A 26,889-nucleotide genomic window follows, 5' to 3' on the forward strand; every position below is an offset into this window, starting at 1 on the left:
CTCAGATACATTGCAGATCACTGGACACTCATGTACACTGGGGATCTCGGGACTCTCGGATACATTGGGGATCTCTGGACTCTCAGGTACATTCCGGATCTTCAGACTCTTGGGCGCATTGTGGATCTACGGGCTCTCACGTACTCTGCAGATCTCAGGATTCTCGGATACATTGGGGATCTCCGGGCTCTTGGGTACATTGGGGAGCACGGGTCACTCGGGTACATTGCGGATATCCGGGCTCTCAGGTACATTGGGGATCTCTGGGCTCTCGGCTATATTGGGGTTCTCTGCAACCTCGGGTACATTAGGGATCTCTGGACACTTGGGTTCATTGGGGATCTCTGAACTCTCAGGAACATTGTGGATCTCTGGGCCCTCAGATACTTTGGGGTTCTTTGGACTCTCGGGTACATTGGGGATCTTTGGGCTCTCAGATATTTGGCGATCTCCGGACTCTCGGGTACATTGGGGATCTCTGAACTCTCAGGAACATTGGGGATCTCTGGGCTCTCGGGTACACTGGGGATCTCTGAACTCTCAGGAACATGAGGGATCTCTGGACTCTCGGTTACATTGGGGATCACCGGGCTCTTGGGTGCATTGAGGATCTTTGGGCGCTCAGGTACATTGGGGATCCCTGGGCTCTAGGGAACATTGGGGAGCTCAGGGAACTCGGGTACATTGCGGAAATCTGGGCTCTCGGGTACATTGGGGATCTCTGGGCTCTCGGCTAAAGTGGGGATCTCTGGAACCTCGGGTACATTGGGGACCTCTGGACCCCTGGGTACATTGGTGATCTCTGAACTCTCAGGAACATTGGGGATCTCTGGGCTCTCAGATACTTAGGGGATCTCAAGAATCTCGGGTACATTGGGGATATCCGTGCTCTCAGATACGTTGGGATCTCTGGACCATCGGGTACATTGTGGATCTCTGAACTCTCAGGAACATTGGGGATCTCTGTGCTCTCAGATACTTTGGGGATGTCTGGACTCTCGGGTACATTGGGAATCTCTGTGCTCTCAGATACTTTGGTGATCTCTGGACTCTCGTGTACATTGAGGATCTCTGAACTCTCAGGAACATGGGGGATCTCTGGACTCTCAGGTACATTGGGGATCTCCAGACTCTCATGTACATTGGAAATCTTTGGACTCTCGGGTACAGGGAGGATCTCTGGACATTCGGGTACATTGGGAATCTCCGGACTCTCGGACACATTGGGGATCTCTGGACTCTCAGGAACATTGGTGATCTCTGGGATCTCTGAGACATTGGGGATCTCTGGGCGCTCAGGTACACTGGGGATCTCTGGATTCTTGGATTCATTGGGGATCTGCGGACTATAGGGTAGGCTGGGGAGCTTTGGATTCTAGGATACATTGGGGATCTCTGGACTGTCGGGTACATTGGGGATCTTCAGACTCCCGGGTGCATTGGGGATCTACGGGCTCTCACGTACTCTGCAGATCTCAGGATTCTCGGATACATTGGGGATCTCCGTGCTCTTGGGTACATGGGGGATCTTCGGGCTCTCAGGTACATTGGGGATCCCTGGGCTCGCGGGTACATTGGGGAGCACGGGTCACTCGGATACATTGCGGATATTCGGGCTCTCGGGTACATTGGGGATCTCTGGGCTCTCGGCTACATTGGGGATCTCTGCAACCTCGGGTACATTGTGGATCTCCGGACCCTCGGGTACATTGGGGATCTCTGAACTCTCAGGAACATTGTGGATCTCTGGGCTCTCAGATACTTTGGCGATCTCCGGACTCTCGGTTACATTGGGGATCTCTGAACTCTCAGGATCATTGGGGATCTTTGGGCTCTCGGGTACACTGGTGATCTCTGAACTCTCCGGAACATGGGGGATCTCTGGACTCTCAGGTACATTGGGGATCTCCGGACTCTCATGTACATTGGAAATCTTTGGACTCTCGGGTACATGGAGGATCTCTGGACATTCGGGTACATTGGGAATCTCCGGACTCTCGGCCACATTGGGGATCTCTGGACTCTCGGGTACATTGGGGAGCTCGGGGCACTTGGGTACATTGCGGATATCTGGGCTCTTGGGTACATTGGGGATCTCTGAACTCTCATGATCATTGGGGATCTCTGGACTCTCGGGTACATGGAGGATCTATGGACTTACGGGTATATTGGGGACCTCCGGACTATCGGTCACATTGGGGATCTCCGGACTCTCAGGAACATTGTTGATCTCTGGGCTCTCTGAGACATTTGGGATCTCTGGGCTCTCAGATACATTGGGGATCAGTGGGCTTTCGGGTACACTGGGGATATCAGGACTCTCAGATACATTGGGGATCTCTTGTCTCTCAGCTTCCCTTGGGATCTCTGGATTCTTGGATACATTGCGGATCTGCGAAATCTCGGGAAGACTGGGTGTCTCTGGATTCTAGGATACATTGGGGATCTCTGGACTCCCATTTACATTGGGGATCTTCAGACTCTCGGGTACATTGCGGATCTACGGGCTCTCGGGTACATTGGGGATCTCCGTACTCAGATGCACTGGGGATTTCTGGGCACTCCGGTACATTGGGGATTTCTGGGCTCTCGGGTACATTGGCGACCTCTGGATTCTTAGATACATGTGGATCTCTGGGCTATTGGGGACATTGTGGATCTTCGGGCTTTTGGGTACATTGGGGATCTCCAGGCTCTCGGGTACATTGGGGATCTCTGCAACCTCGGGTACTTTGGGGAATTCTGGACCCTCGGGTGCATTGGGGATCTCTGAACTCTCAGGAACGTGGGGGATCTCTGGACTCTCGGATACATTGGGGATCTCCGGGCTCTCAGGTACATTGGGGATCTTTGGGCTCTCAGGTAAATTGGGGATCCCTGGGCTCTCGGGTACATTGGGGAGCTTGGGGCACTCGGGTACATTGCGGATATCTGGGCTCTGGGTACATTGGGGATCTCTGGGCTCTCGGCTACATTGGGGATCTCTGGACTCTCAGGAACATTGGTGATCTCTGGGATCTCTGAGACATTGGGGATCTCTGGGCGCTCAGGTACACTGGGGATCTCTGGATTCTTGGATACATTGGGGATCTGCGGACTATAGGGTAGACTGGGGAGCTTTGGATTCTAGGATACATTGGGGATCTCTGGACTGTCGGGTACATTGGGGATCTTCAGACTCCCGGGTGCATTGGGGATCTACGGGCACTCACGTACTCTGCAGATCTCAGGATTCTCGGATACATTGGGGATCTCCGTGCTCTTGGGTACATGGGGGATCTTCGGGCTCTCAGGTACATTGGGGATCCCTGGGCTCTCGGGTACATTGGGGATCTCTGCAACCTCGGGTACATTGTGGATCTCTGGACCCTCGGGTACATTGGGGATCTCTGAACTCTCAGGAACATTGTGGATCTCTGGGCTCTCAGATACTTTGGCGATCTCCGGACTCTCGGTTACATTGGGGATCTCTGAACTCTCAGGATCATTGGGGATCTTTGGGCTCTCGGGTACACTGGTGATCTCTGAACTCTCCGGAACATGGGGGATCTCTGGACTCTCAGGTACATTGGGGATCTCCGGACTCTCATGTACATTGGAAATCTTTGGACTCTCGGGTACATGGAGGATCTCTGGACATTCGGGTACATTGGGAATCTCTGGACTCTCGGACACATTGGGGATCTCTGGACTCTCAGGAACATTGTTGATCTCTGGGATCTCTGAGACATTTGGGATCTCTGGGCTCTCAGATACATTGGGGATCAGTGGGCTTTCGGGTACACTGGGGATATCAGGACTCTCGGATACATTGGGGATCTCTTGTCTCTCAGCTTCCCTTGGGATCTCTGGATTCTTGGATACATTGGGGATCTGTGAAATCTCGGGAAGACTGGGTGTCTCTGGATTGTAGGATACATTGGGGATCTCTGGACTCCCAGGTACATTGGGGATCTTCAGACTCTCGGGTACATTGCGGATCTACAGGCTCTCGGGTACATTGGGGATCTCCGTACTCAGATGCATTGGGGATTTCTGGGCACTCCGGTACATTGGGAATTTCTGGGCTCTCGGGTACATTGGCGACCTCTGGATTCTTAGATACATGTGGATCTCTGGGCTATTGGGGACATTGTGGATCTTCGGGCTTTTGGGTACATTGGGGATCTCCAGGCTCTCGGTTACATTGGGGATCTCTGCAACCTCGGGTACATTGGGGAACTCTGGACCCTCGGGTACATTGGGGATCTCTGAACTCTCAGGAACATGGGGGATCTCTGGACTCTCGGATACATTGGGGATCTCCGGGATCTCGGGTACATTGGGGATCTTCGGGCTCTCAGGTAAATTGGGGATCCCTGGGCTCTCGGGTACATTGGGGAGCTTGGGGCACTCGGGTACATTGCGGATATCTGGGCTCTGGGTACATTGGGGATCTTTGGGCTCTCGGCTACATTGGGGATCTCTGGAAGCTCAGGTACATTTGGGATCTCTGGACACCCGGGTACATTGGTGATCTCTGAACTCTCAGGATTATTGGGGCTCTCTGGGCTCTCAGATACTTTGGGGATCTCTGGACTCTCAGCTATATTGGTGATCTCTGAACTCTCAGGAACATGGGGGATCTCTGGACTCTCGGGTGCATTGTGGATCTCCGGACTCTCAGGTACATTGCGTATCTCTGCACTCGCGGGTACATAGAGGAACTCTGGACATTCGTGCACATTGGGCATCTCCAGACTCCCGGGCACATTGGGGATCTCCGGACTCTCAGGAACATTGGTGACCTCTGGGCTCTCTGAGACATTGGGGATCTTTGGGCTCTCAGATACATTGGGGATCACTGAGCTCTCGGGTACACTGGGGATCTCGGGACTCTCGGATACATTGGGGAACTCTGGGCTCCCGGGTAGACTGGGTATCTCTGGATTCAAGGATACATTAGGGATCTTCGGGCTCTTGGGTACATTGGGGATCTTTGGGCTCTCGGTACTTTGGGGATCCCTGGGCTCCCGGGTACATTGGGAAGCACGGGTCACTCGGGTACATTGCGGATATCCGGGCTCTCGGGTACATTGGGGATCTCTTGGCTCTCGGCTACATTGGGGATCTCTGAACTCTCAGGAGCATTGTGGATCTCTGGGCTCTCAGATACTTAGGGGTTCTTTGGACTCGCGGGTACATTGGGGATCTCTGGGCTCTCAGATACTTTGGTGATCTCCGGAATATCGGGTATATTGGGGATCTCTGAACTCTCAGGAACATTGGGGATCTCTGGTCTCTCGGTTACACTGGGGATTTCTGAACTCTCAGGAACATGGGGGACCTCTGGACTCTCGGGTAAATTGGGGATCACCGGTCTCTTGGGTACATTGGGGATCTCCGGGCTCTCAGGTACATTGGGGAGCTCAGGGCACTCAGGTACATTGAGGAAATCCGGGCTCTCGGGTACATTGCGTATCGCTGGGCTCTCGGCTAAATTCGGGATCCCTGGAACCTCGGGTACATTGAGGACCTCTGGTCAATTGGGTACATTGGTGATCTCTGAACTCTCAGGAACATTGGGGATCTCTGGGCTCCCATGTACCTTGGGGATGTCTGGACTATCGAGTACATTGGGGATCTCTGTACTCTCAGGAACATTGGGGATCTCTGGGCTCTCGTATACAATGGGGATCTCTGGGCACTCAGATACTTTGGAGATCTCTGGACTCTCGAGTACACTGGGGATCTCTGAACTCTCAGAAACATGGGGTACCTCTGGACTCTCGGATACATTGGGGATCTCCGGGCTCTTGGGTACATTGGGGAGCTCAGGGCACTTGGGTACATTGCGGAAATCCGGGCTCTCGGGTACATTGGGGATCTCTGGGCTCTCGGCTAAAGTGGGGATCTCTGGAACCTCGGGTACATTGGGGACCTCTGGACTCCTGGGTACATTGGTGATCTCTGAACTCTCAGGAACATTGGGGATCTCTGAGCTCTCGGGTACAATGTGGATCTCTGGGCTCCCAGATACTTTGGGGATCTCTGGACTCTTGGGTACACTGGGGATCTCTGAACTCTCAGGAACTTTGGGTATCTCTGGACTCTCGGATACATTGGGTATCTCCGGGCTCTTGGGTGCATTGGGGATCTTCGACGCTCAGGTACATTGGGGATCTCCGGGCTCACGGGTACATTGGGGAGCTCAGGGCTCTCGGGTACATTGCGGAAATCCGGGCTCTCGGGTACATTGGGGTTCTCTGGGCTCTCGGTTAAAATGGGGATCTCTGGAACCTCGGGTACATTGGGGATCTCTGGACCCCTGGGTACATTGGTGATCTCTGAACTCTCAGGAACATTGGGGATCTCTGGGCTCTCAGATACGTTGGGGATCCTAGGACCATCGGGTACATTGGGGATCTCTGTGCTCTCAGATACTTTGGGGCTCTCTGGACTCTCGTGTACATTGAGGATCGCTGAACTCTCAGGAACTTGGGGGATCTCTGGACTCTCAGGAACATTGGTGATCTCTGGTCTCTCTGAGACATTGGGGATCTCTGGGCTCTCAGATACATTGGAGATCACTGGACACTCGGGTACACTGGGGATCTCGGGACTCTCGGATACATTGGGGATCTCTGGACTCTCAGGTACATTGCGGATCTTCAGACTCTTGGGTGCATTGTGGATCTACGGGCTCTCACGTACTCTGCAGATCTCAGGATTCCTAGATACATTGGGGATCTCCGGGCTCTTGGGTACATTGGGGAGCACGGGTCACTCGGGTACATTGCGGATATCCGGGCTCTCGGGTACATTGGGCATCTCTGGGCTGACGGCTACATTGGGGATCTATGCAACCTCGGGTACAATGGGGATCTCTGGACCCTCGGGTACACTGGAGATCTCTGAACTCTCAGGAACATGGGGTATCTCTGGACTCTCGGATACATTGGGGATCTGCGGGCTCTTGGGTACATTGGGGATCTTCAGTCGCTCAGGTACATTGGGGATCCGTGGGCTCTCGGGAACATTGGGGAGCTCAAGGCACTCGGGTACAATGCGGAAATCCGGGCTCTCGGTTACCTTGGGGATCTTTGGGCTCTCGGATAAAGTGGGGATCTCTGGAACCTGGGGTACATTGGGGACCTCTGGACCCCTGGGTACATTGGTGATCTCTGAACTCTCAGGAACATTGGGGATCTCTGGGCTCCCAGGTACTTTGGGGATCTCTGGACTATCGGGTACATTGGGGACCTCTGTACTCTCAGGAACATTGGGGATCTCTTGACTCTCGGGTACAATGGGGATCTCTGGGCTCTCAGATTCTTTGGGGATCTCTGGACTCTCGGGTACATTGGCGATCTCTGAACTCTCAGGAACTTGGGGTATCTCTGGACTCTCGGATACATTGGGGATCTCCAGGCTCTTGGGTGCATTGAGGATCTTCGGTCGCTCAGGGACATTGGGGATCCCTGGGCACGCGGGTACACTGGGGAGCTCAGGGCTCTTGGGTACATTGCGGAAATCCGGGCTCACGGCTACATTGGGGATCTCTGGGCTCTCGGATAAATTGGGGATCTCTGTAACCTCGGGTACATTTGGGACCTCTGGACCCCTGGGTACATTGGTGATCTCAGAACTCTCAGGAACATTGGGGATCTTTGGGCTCTCAGATACTTTGGGGATCTAAAATTCTCGGGTACATTGGGGATCTTTGGGCTCTCAGATACGTTGGGGATCTCTGGACGATCGGGTACATTGTGGATCTCTGAACTCTCAGGAACATTGGGGATCTCCGGACTCTCAGGTACATTGGGAATCTCTGGACTCACGGGTACATGGGGGATCTCTGGACATTCGGGTACATTGGGAATCTCCAGACTCTTGGACACATTGGGGATCTCTGGACTCTCAGGAACATTGGTGATCTCTGGGCTCTCTGAGACATTGGGGATCTCTGGGCTCTCAGATACATTGGAGATCACTGGGTTCTCGGGTACACTGGGGATCTCGGGACTCTCGGATACATTGGGGATCTCTGGACTCTCAGGTACACTAGGGATCTCTGGATTCTTGGATACATTGGGGATCTGCGGACTCTCGGGTAGACTGGCGATCTCTGGATTCTAGGATACATTGGGGATCTCTGGACTCTCAGGTACATTGCGGATCTTCAGACTCTCGGGGGCATTGGGGATCTACGGGCTCTCACGTACTCTGCAGATCTCAGGATTCACGGATACATTGGGGATCTCTGGTCTCTTGGGTACATTGGGGATCTTTGGGCTCTCAGGTACATTGGGGATCCCTGGGCTCTCGGGTAAATTGGGAAGCACGGGTCACTCGGGTACATTGCGGATATCCGGGCTCTCGGGTACATTGGGGATTTATGGGCTCTCGTCTACATTGGGGTTCTCTGCAACCTCGGGTACATTGGGGATCTCTGGACATTTGGTTTCATTGGGGATCTCTGAACTCTCAGGAACATTGTGGATCTCTGGGCTCTCAGATACTTTGTGGTTCTTTGGACTCTTGGGTACATTAGGGATCTCTGGGCTCTCAGATACTTTGGCGATCTCCGGACTCTCGGGTACATTGGGGATCTCTGGGCTCTCGGCTACATTGGGGATCTCTGCAACCACGGGTACATTGGGGATCTCTGGACCCTCGGGTACATTGGGGATCTCTGAAATCTCAGGAACATTGTGGATCTCTGGGCTCTCAGAAACTTTGGCGATCTCCGGACTCTCGGTTACATTGGGGATCTCTTAACTCTCAGGATCATTGGGGATCTTTGGGCTCTCGGGTACACTGGTGATCTCTGAACTCTCAGGAACATGGGGGATCTCTGGACTCTCGGATACATTGGGGATCTCCGGGCTCTTGGGTACATTGGGGATCTTCGGCTCTCAGATACATTGGGGATCCCTAGGCTCTCGGGTACATTGGGGAGCTCGGGGCACTTGGGTACATTGCGGATATCTGGGCTCTTGGGTACATTGGGGATCTCTGGGCTCTCAGCTACATTGGGGATCTCTGGAACCTTGGGTACATTGGGGAACTCTGGACCCCCAGGTACATTGGTGATCTCTGAACTCTCAGGTTCATTGGGGATCTCTGGACTCTCGGGTACATGGAGGATCTCTGGACTTTCGGGTATATTGGGGACCTCCGGACTATCGGTCACATTGGGGATCTCCGGACTCTCAGGAACATTGTTGATCTCTGGGCTCTCTGAGACATTTGGGATATCTGGGCTCTCAGATACATTGGGGATCAGTGGGCTTTCGGGTACACTGGGGATATCAGGACTCTCAGATACATTGGGGATCTCTTGTCTCTCAGCTTCCCTTGGGATCTCTGGATTCTTGGATCCATTGGGGATCTGCGAAATCTCGGGAAGACTGGGTGTCTCTGGATTCTTGGATACATTGGGGATCTCTGGAATCCCAGGTACATTGGGGATCTTCAGACTCTCGGGTACATTGGGGATCTACGGGCTCTCGGGTACATTGGGGATCTCCGTACTCAGATGCATTGGGGATTTCTGGGCACTCCGGTACATTGTGGATTTCTGGGCTCTCGGGTACTTTGGCGACCTCTGGATTCTTAGATACATGGGGATCTCTGGGCTATTGGGGACATTGTGGATTTTCGGGCTTTTGGGTACATTGGGGATCTCCAGGCTCTCGGGTACATTGGTGATCTCTGCAACCTCGGGTACATTGGGGATCTCTGGACCCTCGGGTACATTGGGGATCTCTGAACTCTCAGGAACATGGGGGAACTCTGGACTCTCGGATACATTGGGGATCTCCGGGCTCTTGGGTACATTAGGGATCTTCAGGCTCTCAGGTAAATTGGGGATCCCTGGGCTCTCGGGTACATTGGGGAGCTTGGGGCACTCGGGTACATTGCGGATATCTGGGCTCTGGGTACATTGGGGATCTCTGGGCTCTCGGCTACATTGGGGATCTCTGGAAGCTCAGTTACATTTGGGATCTCTGGACGCCCGGGTACATTGGTGATCTCTGAACTCTCAGGAACGTTGGGGATCTCAGGGCTCTCAGATACTTTGGGGATCTCTGGACTCTCGGAAACGTTGGGGATCTTTGGGCTCTCAGATACGTTGGAGATCTCTGGAATCTCGGGTAAATTGGGGATCTCTGAACTCTCTGGAATATGGGGGATCTCTGGGCTCTCAGATAATTTGGGGATCTCTGGACTCTCAGCTACATTGGTCATCTCTGAACTCTCAGGAACATGGGGGATCTCTGGACTATCGGGTACATTGGGGATCTCCGGACTCTCAGGTACATTGGGTATCTCTGCACTCGCGGGAACATAGAGGAACTCTGGATATTCGTGCACATTGGGCATCTCCAGACTCTCAGGCACATTGGGGATCTCCGGACTCTCAGGAACATTGGTGATCTCTGGGCTCTCTGAGACATTGGGGATCTCTGGGCTCTCAGATACATTGGGGATCACTGAGCTCTCTGGTACACTGGGGATCTCGGGACTCTCGGATACATTGGGGAACTCTGAACTCTCAGGTACACTGGGGATCTCTGGATTCTTTGATACATTGGGGATCTGCAAACTCTCGGGTATACTGGGTATCTCTGGATTCTAGGATACATTGGGGAACTCTGGACTCCCAGGTACATTGGAGATCTTCAGACCCTTGGGTACATTGGGGATCCACGGGCTCTCAGGTACATTGGGGATATCTGGGCTCTCACATTCTTTGGGGATCTCAGGACTCTCGGCTACATTGGGGATCTCTGGGCTCTCAGGGACATTGAGGATACCTGGGGTCTCACATACCTTGGGGATCCCCTGTCTTTGGGGACACTAGGGATCTCTGGACTATCGGGTACATTGGGGATCTCTGAACTATGAGGAACATTGGGGAACTCTGGACTCCGGGGTACATTGGGGATCTCTGGACTCTCGGGTATGTTGGGGATCTCTGGGCTATCAGATACTTTGGGAATCTCTGGACTCTCGGGCACATGGGGTATCTCTGGACATTCGGGTACATTGGGGATCTCTGTACCCTCGGGCACATTGGGGACCTCTGGACTCTCAGTTGCACTTGGGATCTCTGGATTCTTGGATACATTGGGGATCTGAGGACTCTCGGGTAGACTGGGGATCTCTGGATTCTGGGATACATTTCGGCTCTCTGGACTCCCAGGTACATTGGGGATCTTAGGAATCTCGGGTACACTGGGGATCTATGGGCTCTCGGGTACTCTGCAGATCTCTGGATTCTCGGACACATTGGGGATCACTGGACTCTTGGGTACATTGGGGATCTGTGAACTCTCAAGAACATTGGGAATCTCTGGGCTCTCAGATACTTTGGGGATTTCTGGACTCTCGGGTACATTGGGGATCTCTGGGCTCACACTTACTTTGGGGATCGCTGGACTCTCACGTACAATGGGGATCTCTGGAATCACGGATACACTGGGTATCTCCGGGTTCTCCGGTATATTGGGGATCTTTGGGCTCTCGGGAACATTGGGGAGCCCAGGGCTCTCAGGTACTTTGCGGATCATCGGGCTCTCTGATTCATTGGTGTTCTCTGGGCTCGCGGGTACATTGGGGATGTCTGGGCTCTCGGGTACATTGGGGATCTCTGGGCTCTTGGGTACTTTGGGGATCCCGGGGCTCTCGGTACAATTGGGGATCCCTAGGCTCACAGGTACATTGGTGATTTCAGGCCCTCAGGTACATTGGTGATCTCTGGACTCTCGGATACATTGGGAATCTCTGGGATCTCAGCTACATTAGGGATCTCTTGACTCTCGGGTACGTTGGGGATCTCTGAAATCTCAGGAACATGGGGGATCTCTGGACTCTCGGGTACATTGGGGATCATTGAACTCTCAGGAACATTGGGGATCTCTGAACTCTCGGGTATATTGGGGATTTCCGGGCTCTTGGGTGCATTGGCGATTTCTGGGCTCTCGGGTAAATTGGAGATCTCCGGTCTCTTGGGTACATTGGGGATCTTCGGGCTCTCGGGTACATTTGGGATCTCCGAGTTCTCGGGTACATTGGGGATCTCCAGACTCTCGGGTACATTGGGGAACTCTAGGCTCTCAGGTGCTTTGGGGATCTTTGGATCCTCGGGTACACTGGGGATCTCTGGACCCTTAGGTACATTGGGGATCTCTGGGCTCTCAGGGACATTGGGGATATCTAGGCTCTCACTTACGTTGGGGATCTCCGGACTCTCGGCTACATTGGGGATCTCTGGAACCTCGGGTACATTGGGGATCTCTGGACCCTCAGGTACATTGGGGATCTCTGAACTCTCAGGAACATGGGGGATCTCTGGACTCTCGGATACATTGGTGATCTCCGGGCACTTGGGTACAATGGGGATCTTTGGGCTCTCAGGTACATTGGGGATCCCTGGGCTCTCGGGTACATTGGGGAGCTTGGGGCACTCGGGTACATTGCAGATATCTGGGCTCTGGGTACATTGGGGATCTCTGGGCTTTCGGCTACATTGGGGATCTCTGGAAGCTCAGGTACATTTGGGATCTCTGGACGCCCGGGTACATTGGTGATCTCTGAACTCTCAGGAACATTGGGGATCTCAGGGCTCTCAGATACTTTGGGGATCTCTGGACTCTCCGATACGTTGGGGATCTTTGGGCTCTCAGATACGTTGGAGATCTGTGGACACTCGGGTAAATTGGGGATCTCTGAACTCTCAGGAATATTGGGGATCTCTGGGCTCTCAGATACTTTGGGGATCTCTGGACTCTCAGCTACATTGGTGATCTCTGAACTCTCAGGAACATGGGGGATCTCTGGACTATCGGGTACATTGGGGATCTCCGGACTCTCAGGTACATTGGGTATCTCTGCACTCGCGGGTACATAGAGGATCTCTGTATATTCGTGCACATTGGGCATCTCCAGACTCTCGGGCACATTGGGGATCTCCGGACTCTCAGGAACATTGATGATCTCTGGGCTCCCTGAGACATTGTGGATCTCTGGGCTCTCAGTTACATTGGGGATCACTGAGCTCTTGGGTACAATGGGGTTCTTAGGACTCCCGGATACATTGGGGATTGATGGACTCTCAGGTACACTGGGGATCTCTGGATTCTTGGATACATTGGGGATCTGCGAACTCTCGGGTAGACTGGGTACCTCTGGATTCTAGGATACATTGGGGATGTCTGGACTCCCAGGTACATTGGGGATCTTCGGACTCTCGGGTACATTGGGGATCTACAGGCTCTCGGGTACATTGGGAATCTCTGCACTCACGTGTACATAGAGGATCTCTGGACATTCATGTACATTGGGCATCTCCAGACTCTCAGGCACATTGGGGATCTCTGTACTCTCAGGAACATTGGTGATCTCTGGGCTCTCTGAGACATTGGGGATCTCTGGGCTCTCAGATACATTGGGGATCACTGAGCTCTCGGGTACACTGGGGATCTCGGGACTCTCGGATACATTGGGGAACTCTGGACTCTCAGGTACACTGGGGATCTCTGGATTCTTGGATACATTGGGGATCTGCAAACTCTCGGGTAGACTGGGTATCTCTGGATTCTAGGATACATTGGGGATCTCTGGACTCCCAGGTACATTGGGGATCTTCAGAACCTTGGGTACATTGGGCATCTACGGGCTGTCAGGGACATTGGGGATATCTGGGCTCTCACATACTTTGGGGATCTCCGGACTCTCGGCTACATTGGGGATCTCTGGGCTCTCAGGGACATTGAGGATACCTGAGTTCTCACATACTTTGGGGATCCCCTGTCTTTGGGGACATTGGGCATCTCTGGACTATCGGGTACATTGGGGATCTCTGAACTATCAGGAACATTGGGGAACTCTGGACTCCGGGGTACATTGGGGATCTCCGGACTCTCAGGTACATTGGGAATCTCTGGACTCGCGGGTACATGGGGGATCTCTGGACATTCGGAACCATTGGGAATCTCCAGACTCTTGGGCACATTGGGGATCTCTGGACTCTCAGGAACATTGGTGATCTCTGGGCTCTCTGAGACACTGGGGATCTCTGGGCTCTCAGATACATTGGAGATCACTGGTTTCTCGGGTACACTGGGGATCTCGGGACTCTCGGATACATTGGGGATCTCTGGACACTCAGGTACACTGGGGATCTCTGGATTCTTGGATACATTGGGGATCTGTGGTCTCTCGGGTAGACTGGCGATTTCTGGATTCTAGGATACATTGGGGATCTCTGGACTCTCAGGTACATTGCGGATCTTCAGACTCTCGGGGGCATTGGGGATCTACGGGCTCTCACGTACTCTGCAGATCTCAGGATTCTCGGATACATTGGGGATCTCCGGGCTCTTGGGTACATTGGGGATCTTCGGGCTCTCAGGTACATTGGGGATCCCTGGGATCTCGGGTTCATTGGGAAGCAAGGGTCACTCGGGTACATTGCGGAGATCCGGGCTCTCGGGTACATTGGGGATCTCTGGGCTCTCGGCTACATTGGGGATCTCTGCAACCTTGGGTACATTGGGGATCTCTAGACACCTGGGTACATTGGAGATTTCTGAACTCTCAGGAACATTGTGGATCTCTGGGCTCTCAGATACTTTGGGGTTCTTAGGACTCTCGGGTACATTGGAGATCTCTGGGCTCTCAGATACTTTGGCGATCTCCGGACTCTCGGGTACATTGGGGATCTCTGAAATCTCAGGAACATTGGGGATCTCTGGGCTCTCGGGTACACTGGGGATCACTGAACTCTGAGTAACATGAGGGATCTCTGGACTCTTGGTTACATTGGGGATCACCGGGCTCTTGGGTACATTGGGGATCTTCGTGCTCTCAGGTACATTGGGGAGCTCAGGGCACTCTGGTACATTGAGGAAATCCGTGCTCTCGGGTACATTGGGGATCAGTGGGCTCTCGGCTAAATTGGGGATACCTGGAACCTCGGGTACATTGAGGACCTCTAGACCCATGGGTACATTGGTGATCTCTGAACTCTCAGGAACATTGCGGAATTTGGGCTCCCATGTACTTTGGGGCTCTCTGGACTATCGCTCACATTGGGGATCTCTGCACTCTCAGGAACATTGGGGATCTCTGGGCTCTCGGGTACAATGGGGATCTCTGGGCACTCAGATACTTTGGGGATCTCTGGACTCTCGGGTGCACTGGGGATCTCTGAACTCTCAGAAACATGGGGTATTTCTGGACTCTCGGATACATTGGGGATCTCCGGGCTCTTGGGTGCATTGGGGACCTTTGGGCGCTCAGGTACATTGGGGATCCCTGGGCTCTCGGGAACATTGGGGAACTCAGGGCACTCGGGTACATTGCGGAAATCTGGGCTCTCGGGTAGATTGGGGATCTCTGGGCTCTCGGCTAAAGTTGGGATCTCTGGAACCTCGGGTATATTGGGGACCTCTGGACCCCTGGGTACATTGGCGATCTCTGAACTCTCAGGAACATTGGGTATCTCTGGGCTCTCAGATACTTAGGGGAACTCAAGACTCTCGGGTACATTGGGGATCTCCGGGCTCTCAGATACGTTGGGGATCTCTGGACCATCGGGTACATTGTGGATCTTTGATCTCTCAGGAACATTGGGGATCTCTGTGCTCTCAGATACTTTGGGGATGTCTGGACTCTCGGGTACATTGGGGATCTCTTTTCTCTCAGATACTTTGGGGATCTCTGGACTCTTGTGTACATTGAGGATCTCTGAACTCTCAGGAACATAGGGCATCGCTGGACTCTCAGGTACATTGGGGATCTCCGGACTCTCAGGTACATTGGGAATCTGTGGACTCTAGGGTACATGGAGGATCTCTGGACATTCGGGTACATTGGGAATCTCCGGACTCTCGGACACATTGGGGATCTCTGGACTCTCAGGAACATTGGTGATCTCTGGGCTCTCTGAGACATTGGGGATCTCAGGGCTCTCAGATACATTGGAGATCACTGGGCTCTCGGATACATTGGGGATCTTGGGACACTCGGATACATTGGGGATCTCTGGACTCTCAAGTACACTGGGGATCTCTGGATTCTTGGATACATTGGTGATCTGCGCACTCTTGGGTAGACTGGGGAGCTCTGGATTCTAGGATGCATTGGGGATCTCTGGACTGTCGGGAACATTGGGGATCTCCAAACTCCCAGGTGCATTGGGGATCTACGGGCTGTCACGTACTCTGCAGATCTCAGGAATCTCGGATACATTGGGGACCTCCGGGCTCTTGGGTACATTAGGGGTCTTCGGGCTCTCAGGTACATTGGGGATCCCTGGGCTCCCGGGTACATGGGGGAGCACGGGTCACTCGGGTACATTGCGGATATTCGGGCTCTCGGGTACATTGGGGATCTCTGGCTCTTGGCTACATTGGGGATCTCTGCAACCTCGGGTACATTGGGGATCTCTGGACCCTCGGGTACATTGGGGGTCTCTCAACTCTCAGGAACATTGTGGATCTCTGGGCTCTCAGATACTTTGGCGATCTCCGGACTCTCGGGTAGATTATGGATTTCTGAACTCTCAGGAACATTGGGGATCTTTGGGCTCTCGGGTACACTGGTGATCTCTGAACTCTCAGGAACATGGGGCATCTCTGGACTCTTGGATACATTGGGGTTCTCAGGGCTCTTGGGTACATTGGGGATCTTCGGCTCTCAGATACATTGGGGATCCCTGGGCTCTCGGGTACAATGGGGAGCTCGGGGCACTTGGGAACATTGCGGATATCTGGGCTCTTGGGTACATTGGGGATCTCTGGGCTCTCGGCTACATTGGGGATCTCTGGAACCTTGGGTACATTGGGGAACTCTGGACCCCCGGGTACATTGGTGATCTCTGAACTCTCAGGATCATTGGGGATCTCTGGACTCTCGGGTACATGGAGGATCTCTGGACTTTCGGGTATATTGTGGACCTTCGGACTCTCGGTCACATTGGGGATCTCCGGACTCTCAGGAACATTGTTGATCTCTGGGCTCTCTGAGACATTTGGGATCTCTGGGCTCTCAGATACATTGGGGATCAGTGGGCTTTCGGGTACATTGGGGATATCAGGACTCTTGGATACATTGGGGATCTCCGGACTCTCAGCTTCCCTTGGGATTTCTGGATTCTTGGATACATTGGGGATCTGCGAAATCTCGGGAAGACTGTGTGTCTCTGGATTCTAGGATACATTGGGGATCTCTGGACTCCCAGGTACATTGGGGATCTTCAGACTCTCGGGTACATTGGGGATCTACGGGCTCACGGGTACATTGGAGATCTCCGTACTCAGATGCATTGGGGATTTCTGGACACTCCGGTACATTGGGGATTTCTGGGCTCTCGGGTACATTGGCGACCTCTGGATTCTTAGATACATGGGGATCTCTGGGCTATTGGGGACATTGGGGATCTTCGTGCTCTTGGGTACATTGGGGATCTCCAGGCTCTCGGGTACATTGGGGATCTCTGGAACTTCGGGTACATTGGGGATCTCTGGACCCTCGGGAACATTGGGGAGCTCAGAGCACTCGGGTACATTGTGGAAATCTGGGCTCTCGGGTAGACTGGGGATCTCTGGGCTCTCGGCTAAAGTGGGGATCTCTGGAACCTCGGGTACATTGGGGACCTCTGGACCCCTGGGTACATTGGTGATGTCTGAACTCTCAGGAACATTGGGGATCTCTGGGCTCTCAGATACTTTGGGGATCTCAAGACCTCGGGTACATTGGGGATCTCTGCGCTCTCAGATACGTTGGGATCTCTGGACCATCGGGTACATTGTGGATCTATGAACTCTCAGGAACATTGGGGATCTCTGTGCTCTCAGATACTTTGGGGATGTCTGGACTCTCGGGTACATTGGGGATCTCTGTGCTCTCAGATACTTTGGGGATCTCTGGACTCTCGTGTACATTGAGGATCTCTGAACTCTCAGGAACATTGGGTATCTCTGGACTCTCAGGTACATTGGGGATCTCCGGACTCTCAGGTACATTGGGAATCTCTGGACTCTCGGGTACATGGAGGATCTCTGGACATTCGGGTACATTGGGAATCTCCATACTCTCGGACACATTGGGGATCTCTGGACTCTCAGGAACATTGGTGATCTCTGGGCTCTCTGAGACATTGGGGATCTCTGGGCTCTAAGAGACATTGGAGATCACTGGGCTCTCGGGGACATTGGGCATCTTGGGACTCTCGGATACATTGGGGATCTCTGGGCTCTCAGCTACACTGGGGATCTCTGGATTCTTGGATACATTGGGGATCTGCGGACTCTTGGGTAGACTGGGGAGCTTTGGATTCTAGGATACATTGGGGATCTCTGGACTGTCAGGTACATTGGGGATCTTTAGGCTAACGGGTGCATTGGGGATCTACGGGCTCTCACGTACTCTGCAGATCTCAGGATTCTCGGATACATTGGGGATCTCGGGGCTGGTGGGTACATTGGGGATCTTCGGGCTCTCATGTACTTTGGGGATCCCTGGGCTCTCGGGTACATTGGGGAGCACGGGTCACTCGGGTACATTGCGAATAATCGGGCTCTCGGGTACATTGGGGATCTCTGGGCTCTCGGCTACCTTGGGGATCACTGCAACCTCGGGTACATTGGGGATTTCTGGACCCTCGGGTACATTGGGGGTCCCTCAACTCTCAGGAACATTGTGGATCTCTGGGCTCTCAGATACTTTGGCGATCTCCGGACTCTCGGGTACATTGGGGATCTCTGAACTCTCAGGAACATTGGGGATCTTTGGGCTCTCGGGTACACTGGTGATCTCTGAACTCTCAGGAACATGGGGAATCTCTGGACTCTCGGATATATTCAGGATCTCAGGGCTCTTGGGTACATTGGGGATCTTCAGCTCTCAGGTACATTGCGGATTCCTGGGCTCTCGGCTACATTGGGGAGCTCGGGGCACTTGGGAACATTGAGGATATCTGGGCTCTTGGGTACTTTGGGGTTCTCTGGGCTCTCGGCTACATTGGGAATCTATGGAACCTTGGGTACATTGGGGAACTCTGGACCCCCGGGTACATTGGTGATCTCTGAACTCTCAGGATCATTGGGGATCTCTGGACTCTCGGGTACATGGAGGTTCTCTGGACTTTCGAGTATATTGGGGACCTCCGGACACTCGGTCACATTGGGGATCTCTGGACTCTCAGGAACATTGTTGATCTCTGGGCTTTCTGAGACATTTGGGATCTCTGGGCTCTCACATACATTGGGGATCAGTAAGCTTTTGGGTACACTGGGGATATCAGGACTCTCGGATACATTGGGGATCTCTGGACTCTCAGCTTCCCTTGGGATCTCTGGATTCATGGAAACATTGGGGATCTGCGAAATCTCAGGATAACTGGGTATCTCTGGATTCTAGGATACATTGGGGACCTCTGGACTCCCAGGTTCATTGGGGATCTTCAGACTCTCGGGTACATTGGGGATCTACAGGCTCTCGGGTAAATTGGGGTTCTCCGTACTCAGATGCTTTGGGGATTTCTGGGCACTCCAGTACATTGGGGATTTCTGGGCTCTCGGGTACATTGGCGACCTCTGGATTCTTAGATACATGGGGATCTCTGGGCTATTGGGGACATTGTGGATCTTCGGGCTTTTGGGTACATTGGGGATCTCCAGGCTCTCGGGTATATTGGTGATCTCTGCAACCTCGGGTACATTGGGGATCTCTGGACCCTCGGGTACATGGGGGATCTCTGAACTCTCAGGAACATTGGGGATCTCTGGTACATTTGGGATCCCTGGGCTCTCGGGTACATTGGGGAGCTTGGGGCACTCGGGTACATTGCGGATATCTGGGCTCTGGGTACATTGGGGATCTCTGGGCTCTCGGCTACATTGGGGATCTCTGGAAGCTCAGGTACATTTGGGATCTCTGGACGCCTGGGTACATTGGGGATCTCTGGACCCTTAGGTACATTGGGGATCTCGGGGCTGTCAGGGACATTGGGGATATCTGGGCTCTCACATACTTTGCGGATCTCCGGACTTGCGGCTACATTTGGGGAACTCTGGGCTCTCAGGGACATTGAGGATACCTTGGGTCTCACATACTTTGGGGATCCCCTGTCTTTGGGGACATTGGGGATCTCTGGACTATCGGGTACATTGGGGATATCTGAACTTTCAGGAACATTGGGGAACTCTGGACTCCGGGGTACATGGGGGATCTCTGGACTCTCGGGTACCTTGTGGATCTCTGGGCTATCAGATACTTTGGGAATCTCTGGACTCTCGGGCACATGGGGTATCTCTGGACATTCGGGTACATTGGGGATCTCTGGACCCTCGGGCACATTGGGGACCTCTGGACTCTCAGGTGCACTTGGGATCTCTGGATTCTTGGATACATTGGGGATCTGCGGACTCTCGGGTAGACTGGGGATCTCTGGATTCTGGGATACATTGGGGCTCTCTGGACTCCCAGGTACATTGGGGATCTTAGGAATCTCGGGTAAACTGGGGATCGAGGGGCTCTCGGGTACTCTGCTGATCTCTGGATTCTCGGACACATTGGGGATCTCTGGACTCTCAGATACTTTTGGGATTTCTGGACTCTCGGGTACATTGGGGATCTCTGGGCTCACACTTACTTTGGGGATCGCTGGACTCTCACGTACAATGGGGATCTCTGGAATCACGGATACACTGGGTATCTCCGGGTTCTCCGTAATATTGGGGATCTTTGGACTCTCGGGAACATTGGGGAGCCCAGGGCTCTCGGGTACTTTGTGGATCATCGGGCTCTCGGATTCATTGGGGATCTCTGGGCTTGCGGGTACATTGGGGATGTCTGGGCTCTCAGGTACATTGGGGATCTCTGGGCTCTTGGGTACTTTGGGGATCCCGGGGCTCTCGGTACAATTGGGGATCCCTAGGCTCACGGGTACATTGGTGATTTCAGGCCCTCAGGTACATTGGTGATCTCTGGACTCTCAGATACATTGGGGATCTCTGGGATCTCAGCTACATTAGGGATCTTTGGACTCTCGGGTACATTGGGGATCTCTGAAATCTCAGGAACATGGGGGATCTCTGGACTCTCGGGTACATTGGGGATCACTGAACTCACAGGAACATTGGGGATCTCTGAACTCTCAGATACATTGGGGATCTCTGGACACTCGGATACATTGGGGATCTCTGCACTCTCGGGTATATTGGGGATTGCTGGGCTCTCGGGTCCATTGGCGATTTCTGGGCTCTCGGGTACATTGGGGATCTCCGGTCTCTTGGGTACATTGGGGATCTTCGGGCTCTCGGGTACATTGTGGATCTCCGTGCTCTCGGGAACATTGGGGATCTCCGGACTCTCAGGTACATTGGGGAACTCTGGGGTCTCAGGTGCATTGGGGATCTCTGGATCCTCGGGTATATTGGGGATCTCTGGACCCTTAGGTACATTGGGGATCTCTGGGCTGTCAGGTACATTGGGGATATCTGGGCTCTCACATACTTTGGGGATCTCCTGACTCTCGGGTGCGTTGGGGATCACTGGACTCTCGTGTACATTGGGGATCTCTGAACTCTCAGGAACATTGGGGAACACGGGACTCCCGGGTACATAGGGGATCTCTGGACTCTCAGATACGTTGGGGATCTCTGGACAATCGGGTCCATTGTGGATCTCTGAACTCTCAGGATCATGGGGGATCTCTGGGCTCTCAGAAACTTTGGGGATGTCCGGACTCGCGGGTACATTGGGGCTCTCTGTGCTCTCAGATACTTTGGGGATCTCTGGAATCTCGTGTACATTGAGGATCTCTGAACTCTCAGGAACATGGGGGCTCTCTGGACTCTCAGGTACATTGGGGATCTCCGGACTCTCAGGTACATTGGGAATCTCTGGACTCGCGGGTACATGGGGGATTTCTGGACATTCGGAACCATTGGGAATCTCCAGACTCTTGGATACATTGGGGATCTCTGGACTCTCAGGAACATTGGTGATCTCTGGGCTCTCTGAGACATTGGGGATCTCTGGGCTCTCAGATACATTGGCGATCACTGGTTTCTCGGGTACACTGGGGATCTCGGGAATCTCGGATACATTGGGGATCTCTGGGCTCTCAGGTACACTGGGGATCTCTGGATTCTTGGATACATTGGGGATCTGCAGACTCTCGGGTAGACTGGCGATCTCTGGATTCTAGGATACATTGGGGATCTCTGGACTCTCAGGTACATTGCGGATCTTCAGACTCTCGGGGGCATTGGGATCTACGGGCTCTCACGTACTCTGCAGATCTCAGGATTCTCGGATACATTGGGGATCTCTGGGCTCCTGGGTACATTGGGGATCTTCGGGCTCTCAGGTACATTGGGGATCCCTGGGATCTTGGGTACATTGGGAAGCACGGGTCACTCGGGTACATTGCGGATATCTGGGCTCTCGGGTACATTGGGGATCTCTGGGCTCTCGGCTACATTGGGGATCTCTGCAACCTCGGGTACATTGGGGATCTCTGGACCCTTGGGTACATTGGGGATCTCTGAACTCTCAGGAACATTGTGGATCTCTGGGCTCTCAGATACTTTGGGGTTCTTCAGACTCTTGGGTACATTGGGGATCTCTGGGCTCTCAGATACTTTGGCGATCTCCGGACTCTCAGGTACATTGGCGACCTCTGGATTCTTAGATACATGGGCATCTCTGGGCTCTTGGGTACATTGGGGATCTCCAGGCTCTCGGGTACATTGGGGATCTCTGGACCCTTGGGTGCTTTGGGGATCTCTGAACTCTCAGGAACATGGGGGATCTCTGGACTCTCGGATACATTGGGGAGCTCCGGGCTCTTGGGTACATTGGGGATTTTCGGGCTCTCAGGTACATTGGGGATCCCTGGGCTCTCTGGTACATTGGGGAGCTTGTGGCACTCGGGTACATTGCGGATATCTGGGCTCAGGGTACATTGGGGATCTCTGGGCTCTCAGCTACATTGGGGATCTCTGGAAGCTCAGGTACATTTGGGATCTCTGGACGCCCGGGTACATTGGTGATCTCTGAACTCTCAGGAACATTGGGGATCTCAGGGCTCTCAGATACTTTGGGGATCTCTGGGCTCTCGGAAACGTTGGGGATCTTTGGGCTCTCAGATACGTTGGAGATCTCTGGACTCTCGGGTAAATTGGGGATCTCTGAACTCTCAGGAATATTGGGGATCTCTGGGCTCTCAGATACTTTGGGGATCTCTGGACTCTCAGCTACATTGGTGATCTCTGGACTCTCAGGAACATGGGGGATCTCTGGACTATCGGGTACATTGGGGATCTCCGGACTCTCAGGTACATTGGGTATCTCTGCACTCGCGGGTACATAGAGGATCTCTGGATATTCGTGCACATTGGGCATCTCCAGACTCTCAGGCACATTGGGGATCTCCGGACTCTCAGGAACATTGATGATCTCTGGGCTCCCTGAGGCATTGGGGATCTCTGGGATCTCAGATACATTGGGGATCACTGAGCTCTCAGGTACACTGGGGATCTCAGGACTCTCGGATACATTGGGGATCGATGGACTCTCAGGTACACTGGGGATCTCTGGATTCTTGGATACATTGGGGATCTGCGAATTCTCGGGTAGATTGGGTATCTCTGGATTCTAGGATACATTGGAGATCTCTGCACTCCCAGGTACATTGGGGATCTTCAGACCCTTGGGTACATTGGGGATCTACCGGCTCTCGGGTACTCTACTGATCTCTGGATTCTCAGAAACATTGGGGATCTCTGGACTCTCGGGTACATTGGGGATCTCTGGGCTCTCAGGTACATTGGGTATCAAAGGACCCTCGGGTACATTGGGGATCTCTGGACCCTTAGGTACATTGGGGATCTCGGGGCTGTCAGGGACATTGGGGATATCTGGGCTCTCACATACTTTGGGGATCTCCGGACTCTCGGCTACATTGGGGATCTCTGGGCTCTCAGGGACATTGAGGATACCTGGGGTCTCACATACTTTGGTGATCCCCTGTCTTTGGGGACATTGGGGATCTCTGGACTACCTGGTACATTGGGGATCTCTGAACTATCAGGAACATTGGGGAACTCTGGACTCCGGGGTACATTGGGGATCTCTGGACTCTCGGGTACGTTGGCGATCTCTGGGCTATCAGATACTTTGGGGATCTCCGGACTCTCGGGTACATGGGGGATCTCTGGACATTCGGGTACATTGGGAATCTCCGGACTCTCAGATACATTGGAGATCAGTGGGCTCTCGGGTACACTGGGGATCTTGAGACTCTCGGATACATTGGGGATCTCTGGACTCTCAGGTACACGGGGGATCTCTGGATTCTTGGATACATTGGGGATCTGCGGACTCTCGGGTAGACTGGGGAGCTCTGGATTCTAGGATACATTGGGGATCTCTGGACTGTCGGGTACATTGGGGATCTTCAGACTCTCGGGTACATTGGGGATCTACGGGCTCTCACTTACTCTGCAGATCTCAGGATTCTCGGATACATTGGGGATCTCCGGGCTCTTGGGTACATTGGGGATCTTCGGGCTGTCAATTACATTGGGGACCCCTCGGCTGTCAGGTACATTGGGGAGCACGGATCACTTGGGTACATTTCGGATATCCGGGCTCTTGGGTACATTGGGGATCTCTGGGCTCTCGGCTACATTGGGGATCTTTGGACTCTCGGATACATTGGGGATCTCCGGACTCAGATGCATTGGGGATTTCTGGGCTCTCGGGTACATTGGGGATCCCTGGGCTCTTGAATACATTGGGGATCTCTGGACCCTCGGGTACTTTGGGGATCTCTGGACACTCGGGTACATTGGGGATCTCTGGACCCTCGGGCACCTTGGGCATCTGTGAACTCTCAGGAACTTTGGGGATCTCTGGGCCTTCAGATACTTTGGTGATCTCTGGACTCTCGGGTACATTGGGGATCTTTGGGCTCTCAGATACTTTGGGGATCTCTGGACTCTCAGGTACAATGGGGATCTGAGGATTCACAGATACATTGGGGATCTCCGGGTTCTCAGGTATATTGGGGATCTTCGGGCTCTCGGGCACATTGGGGATCCCTGGGCTCTCGGGGACATTGCGGATCTTCGGGCTCTCGGGTTCATTGGGTATCTCCGGTCTCTCCGGTACAATGGGGAAGTCTGGGCTCTCGGGTACATTGGGGATCTCTGGGCTCTCGGATACTTTTGGGATCTCTGGACTCTCGGGTGTATTGGGGATCTCTGAATGCTCAGGAACATTGGGGATCTCTGGTTCACAGATGCATTGGGGATCTCTTTACTCTCAGATACATTGGGGATCTTTGGACTCTCAGGTACACTGGGGATCTCCGGACTCAGATGAGTTGGGGATTTCTGGGCTCTCGGGTACAATGGGGATTTCTGGGCTCTCTGGTAGATTGGGGATCTCCGGCTCTCGTGTACATTGGGGATCTCCGGGCTCTTGGGTACATTGGGGATCTCTGGATCATTGGGCACCTTGGGGATCTGTGAACTCTCAGGAACATTCGGGATCTCTGTGCCTTCAGATACTTTGGTGATCTCTGGACTCTCGGGTACATTGGGGCTCTCTGAACTATCAGGAACATTGGGGATCTCCAGGCTCTCAGATACTTTGGGGATCTCTGGACTCTCGGGTACACCTGTGGTCTCTGGATTCTCGGATACATTGGGGATCTCTGGGTTCTCGGGTACATTGGGGATATTTGGGCTCTCGTGTACATTGTGGATCTCTGAACTCTCAGGAACATTGGGGTATCTGGGCTCTCAGATACTTTGGGGATGTCTGGACTCTCGGGTACATTGGGGATCTCTGTGCTCTCAGATACTTTGGGGATCTCTGGACTCTCGTGTACATAGAGGATCTCTGAACTCACAGGAGCATGGGGGATCTCTGGACTCTCAGGTACATTGGGGATCTCCGGACTCTCAGGTACATTGGGAAACTCTGGACTCTCGGGTACACGGGGGATCTCTGGACATCCGGGTACATTGGGAATCTCCAGACTCTCGGACACATTGGGGATCTCTGGACTCTCAGGAACATTGGTGTTCTCTGGGCTCTCTGAGACTTTGGGGATCTCGGGGCTCTCAGAAACATTGGAGATCACTGGGCTCTCGGGTACACTGGGGATCTCGGGACTCTTGGATACATTGGGGATCTCTGGACTCTCAGGTACACTGGGGATCTCTGGATTCTTGGATACACTGGGGATCTTCGGGCTCTTGGGTACATTGGGGATCTTTGGGCTCTCATGTACTTTGGGGATCCGTGGGCTCCCGGGTACATTGGGGAGCCCAGGTCACTCGGGTACATTGTGGATATCCGGGATCTCGGGTACATTGGGGATCTCGGGGCTCTCGGCTACATTGGGGATCTCTGCAACATCGGGTACATTTGGGATCTCTGGACCCTTGGGTACATTGGGGATCTCTGAACTCTCAGGAAGATTGTGGATTTCTGGGCTGTCAGATACATTGGGGATCAGTAAGCTTTTGGGGATCAGTAAGCTTTTGTGTACACTGGGGATATCAGGACTCTTGGATACATTGGGGATCTCTGGACTCACAGCTTCCCTTGGGATCTCTGGATTCATGGATACATTGGGGATCTGCGAAATCTCAGGAAGACTGGGTATCTCTGGATTCTAGGATACATTGGGGACCTCTGGACTCCCAGGTACATTGGGGATCTACAGACTCTCGGGTACATTGGGGATCTACGGGCTCTCGGGTACATTGGGGATCTCCGTACTCAGATGCACTGGGGATTTCTGGGCACTCAGGAACATTGGGGATTTCTGGGCTCTCGGGTACATTGGGGATCGCTGGGCTCTCGGCTAAA

General features: G+C 53.2%; 1 protein-coding gene across 1 annotated transcript in view; it reads right to left on the reverse strand.

The window, feature by feature from the left end:
• Positions 1 to 18,543: 18,543 nt before the first annotated feature.
• Positions 18,544 to 26,889, reverse strand: part of LOC121282418 (protein PELPK1-like) — a 55,954-nt gene continuing 47,608 nt past the window's right edge. Inside the window, exons 5-7 of the mRNA XM_041196134.1 lie at positions 20,648 to 20,800; positions 20,405 to 20,557; positions 18,544 to 18,654 (exon numbers count right to left, since the gene is read on the reverse strand). Coding sequence (XP_041052068.1) covers positions 18,544 to 18,654; positions 20,405 to 20,557; positions 20,648 to 20,800 — 417 coding nt within the window. The remainder of the gene's footprint in view (positions 18,655 to 20,404; positions 20,558 to 20,647; positions 20,801 to 26,889) is intronic.

Source organism: Carcharodon carcharias, chromosome 9 (genome assembly GCF_017639515.1).
Source record: "Carcharodon carcharias isolate sCarCar2 chromosome 9, sCarCar2.pri, whole genome shotgun sequence".
Lineage (NCBI taxonomy): Eukaryota > Metazoa > Chordata > Chondrichthyes > Lamniformes > Lamnidae > Carcharodon > Carcharodon carcharias.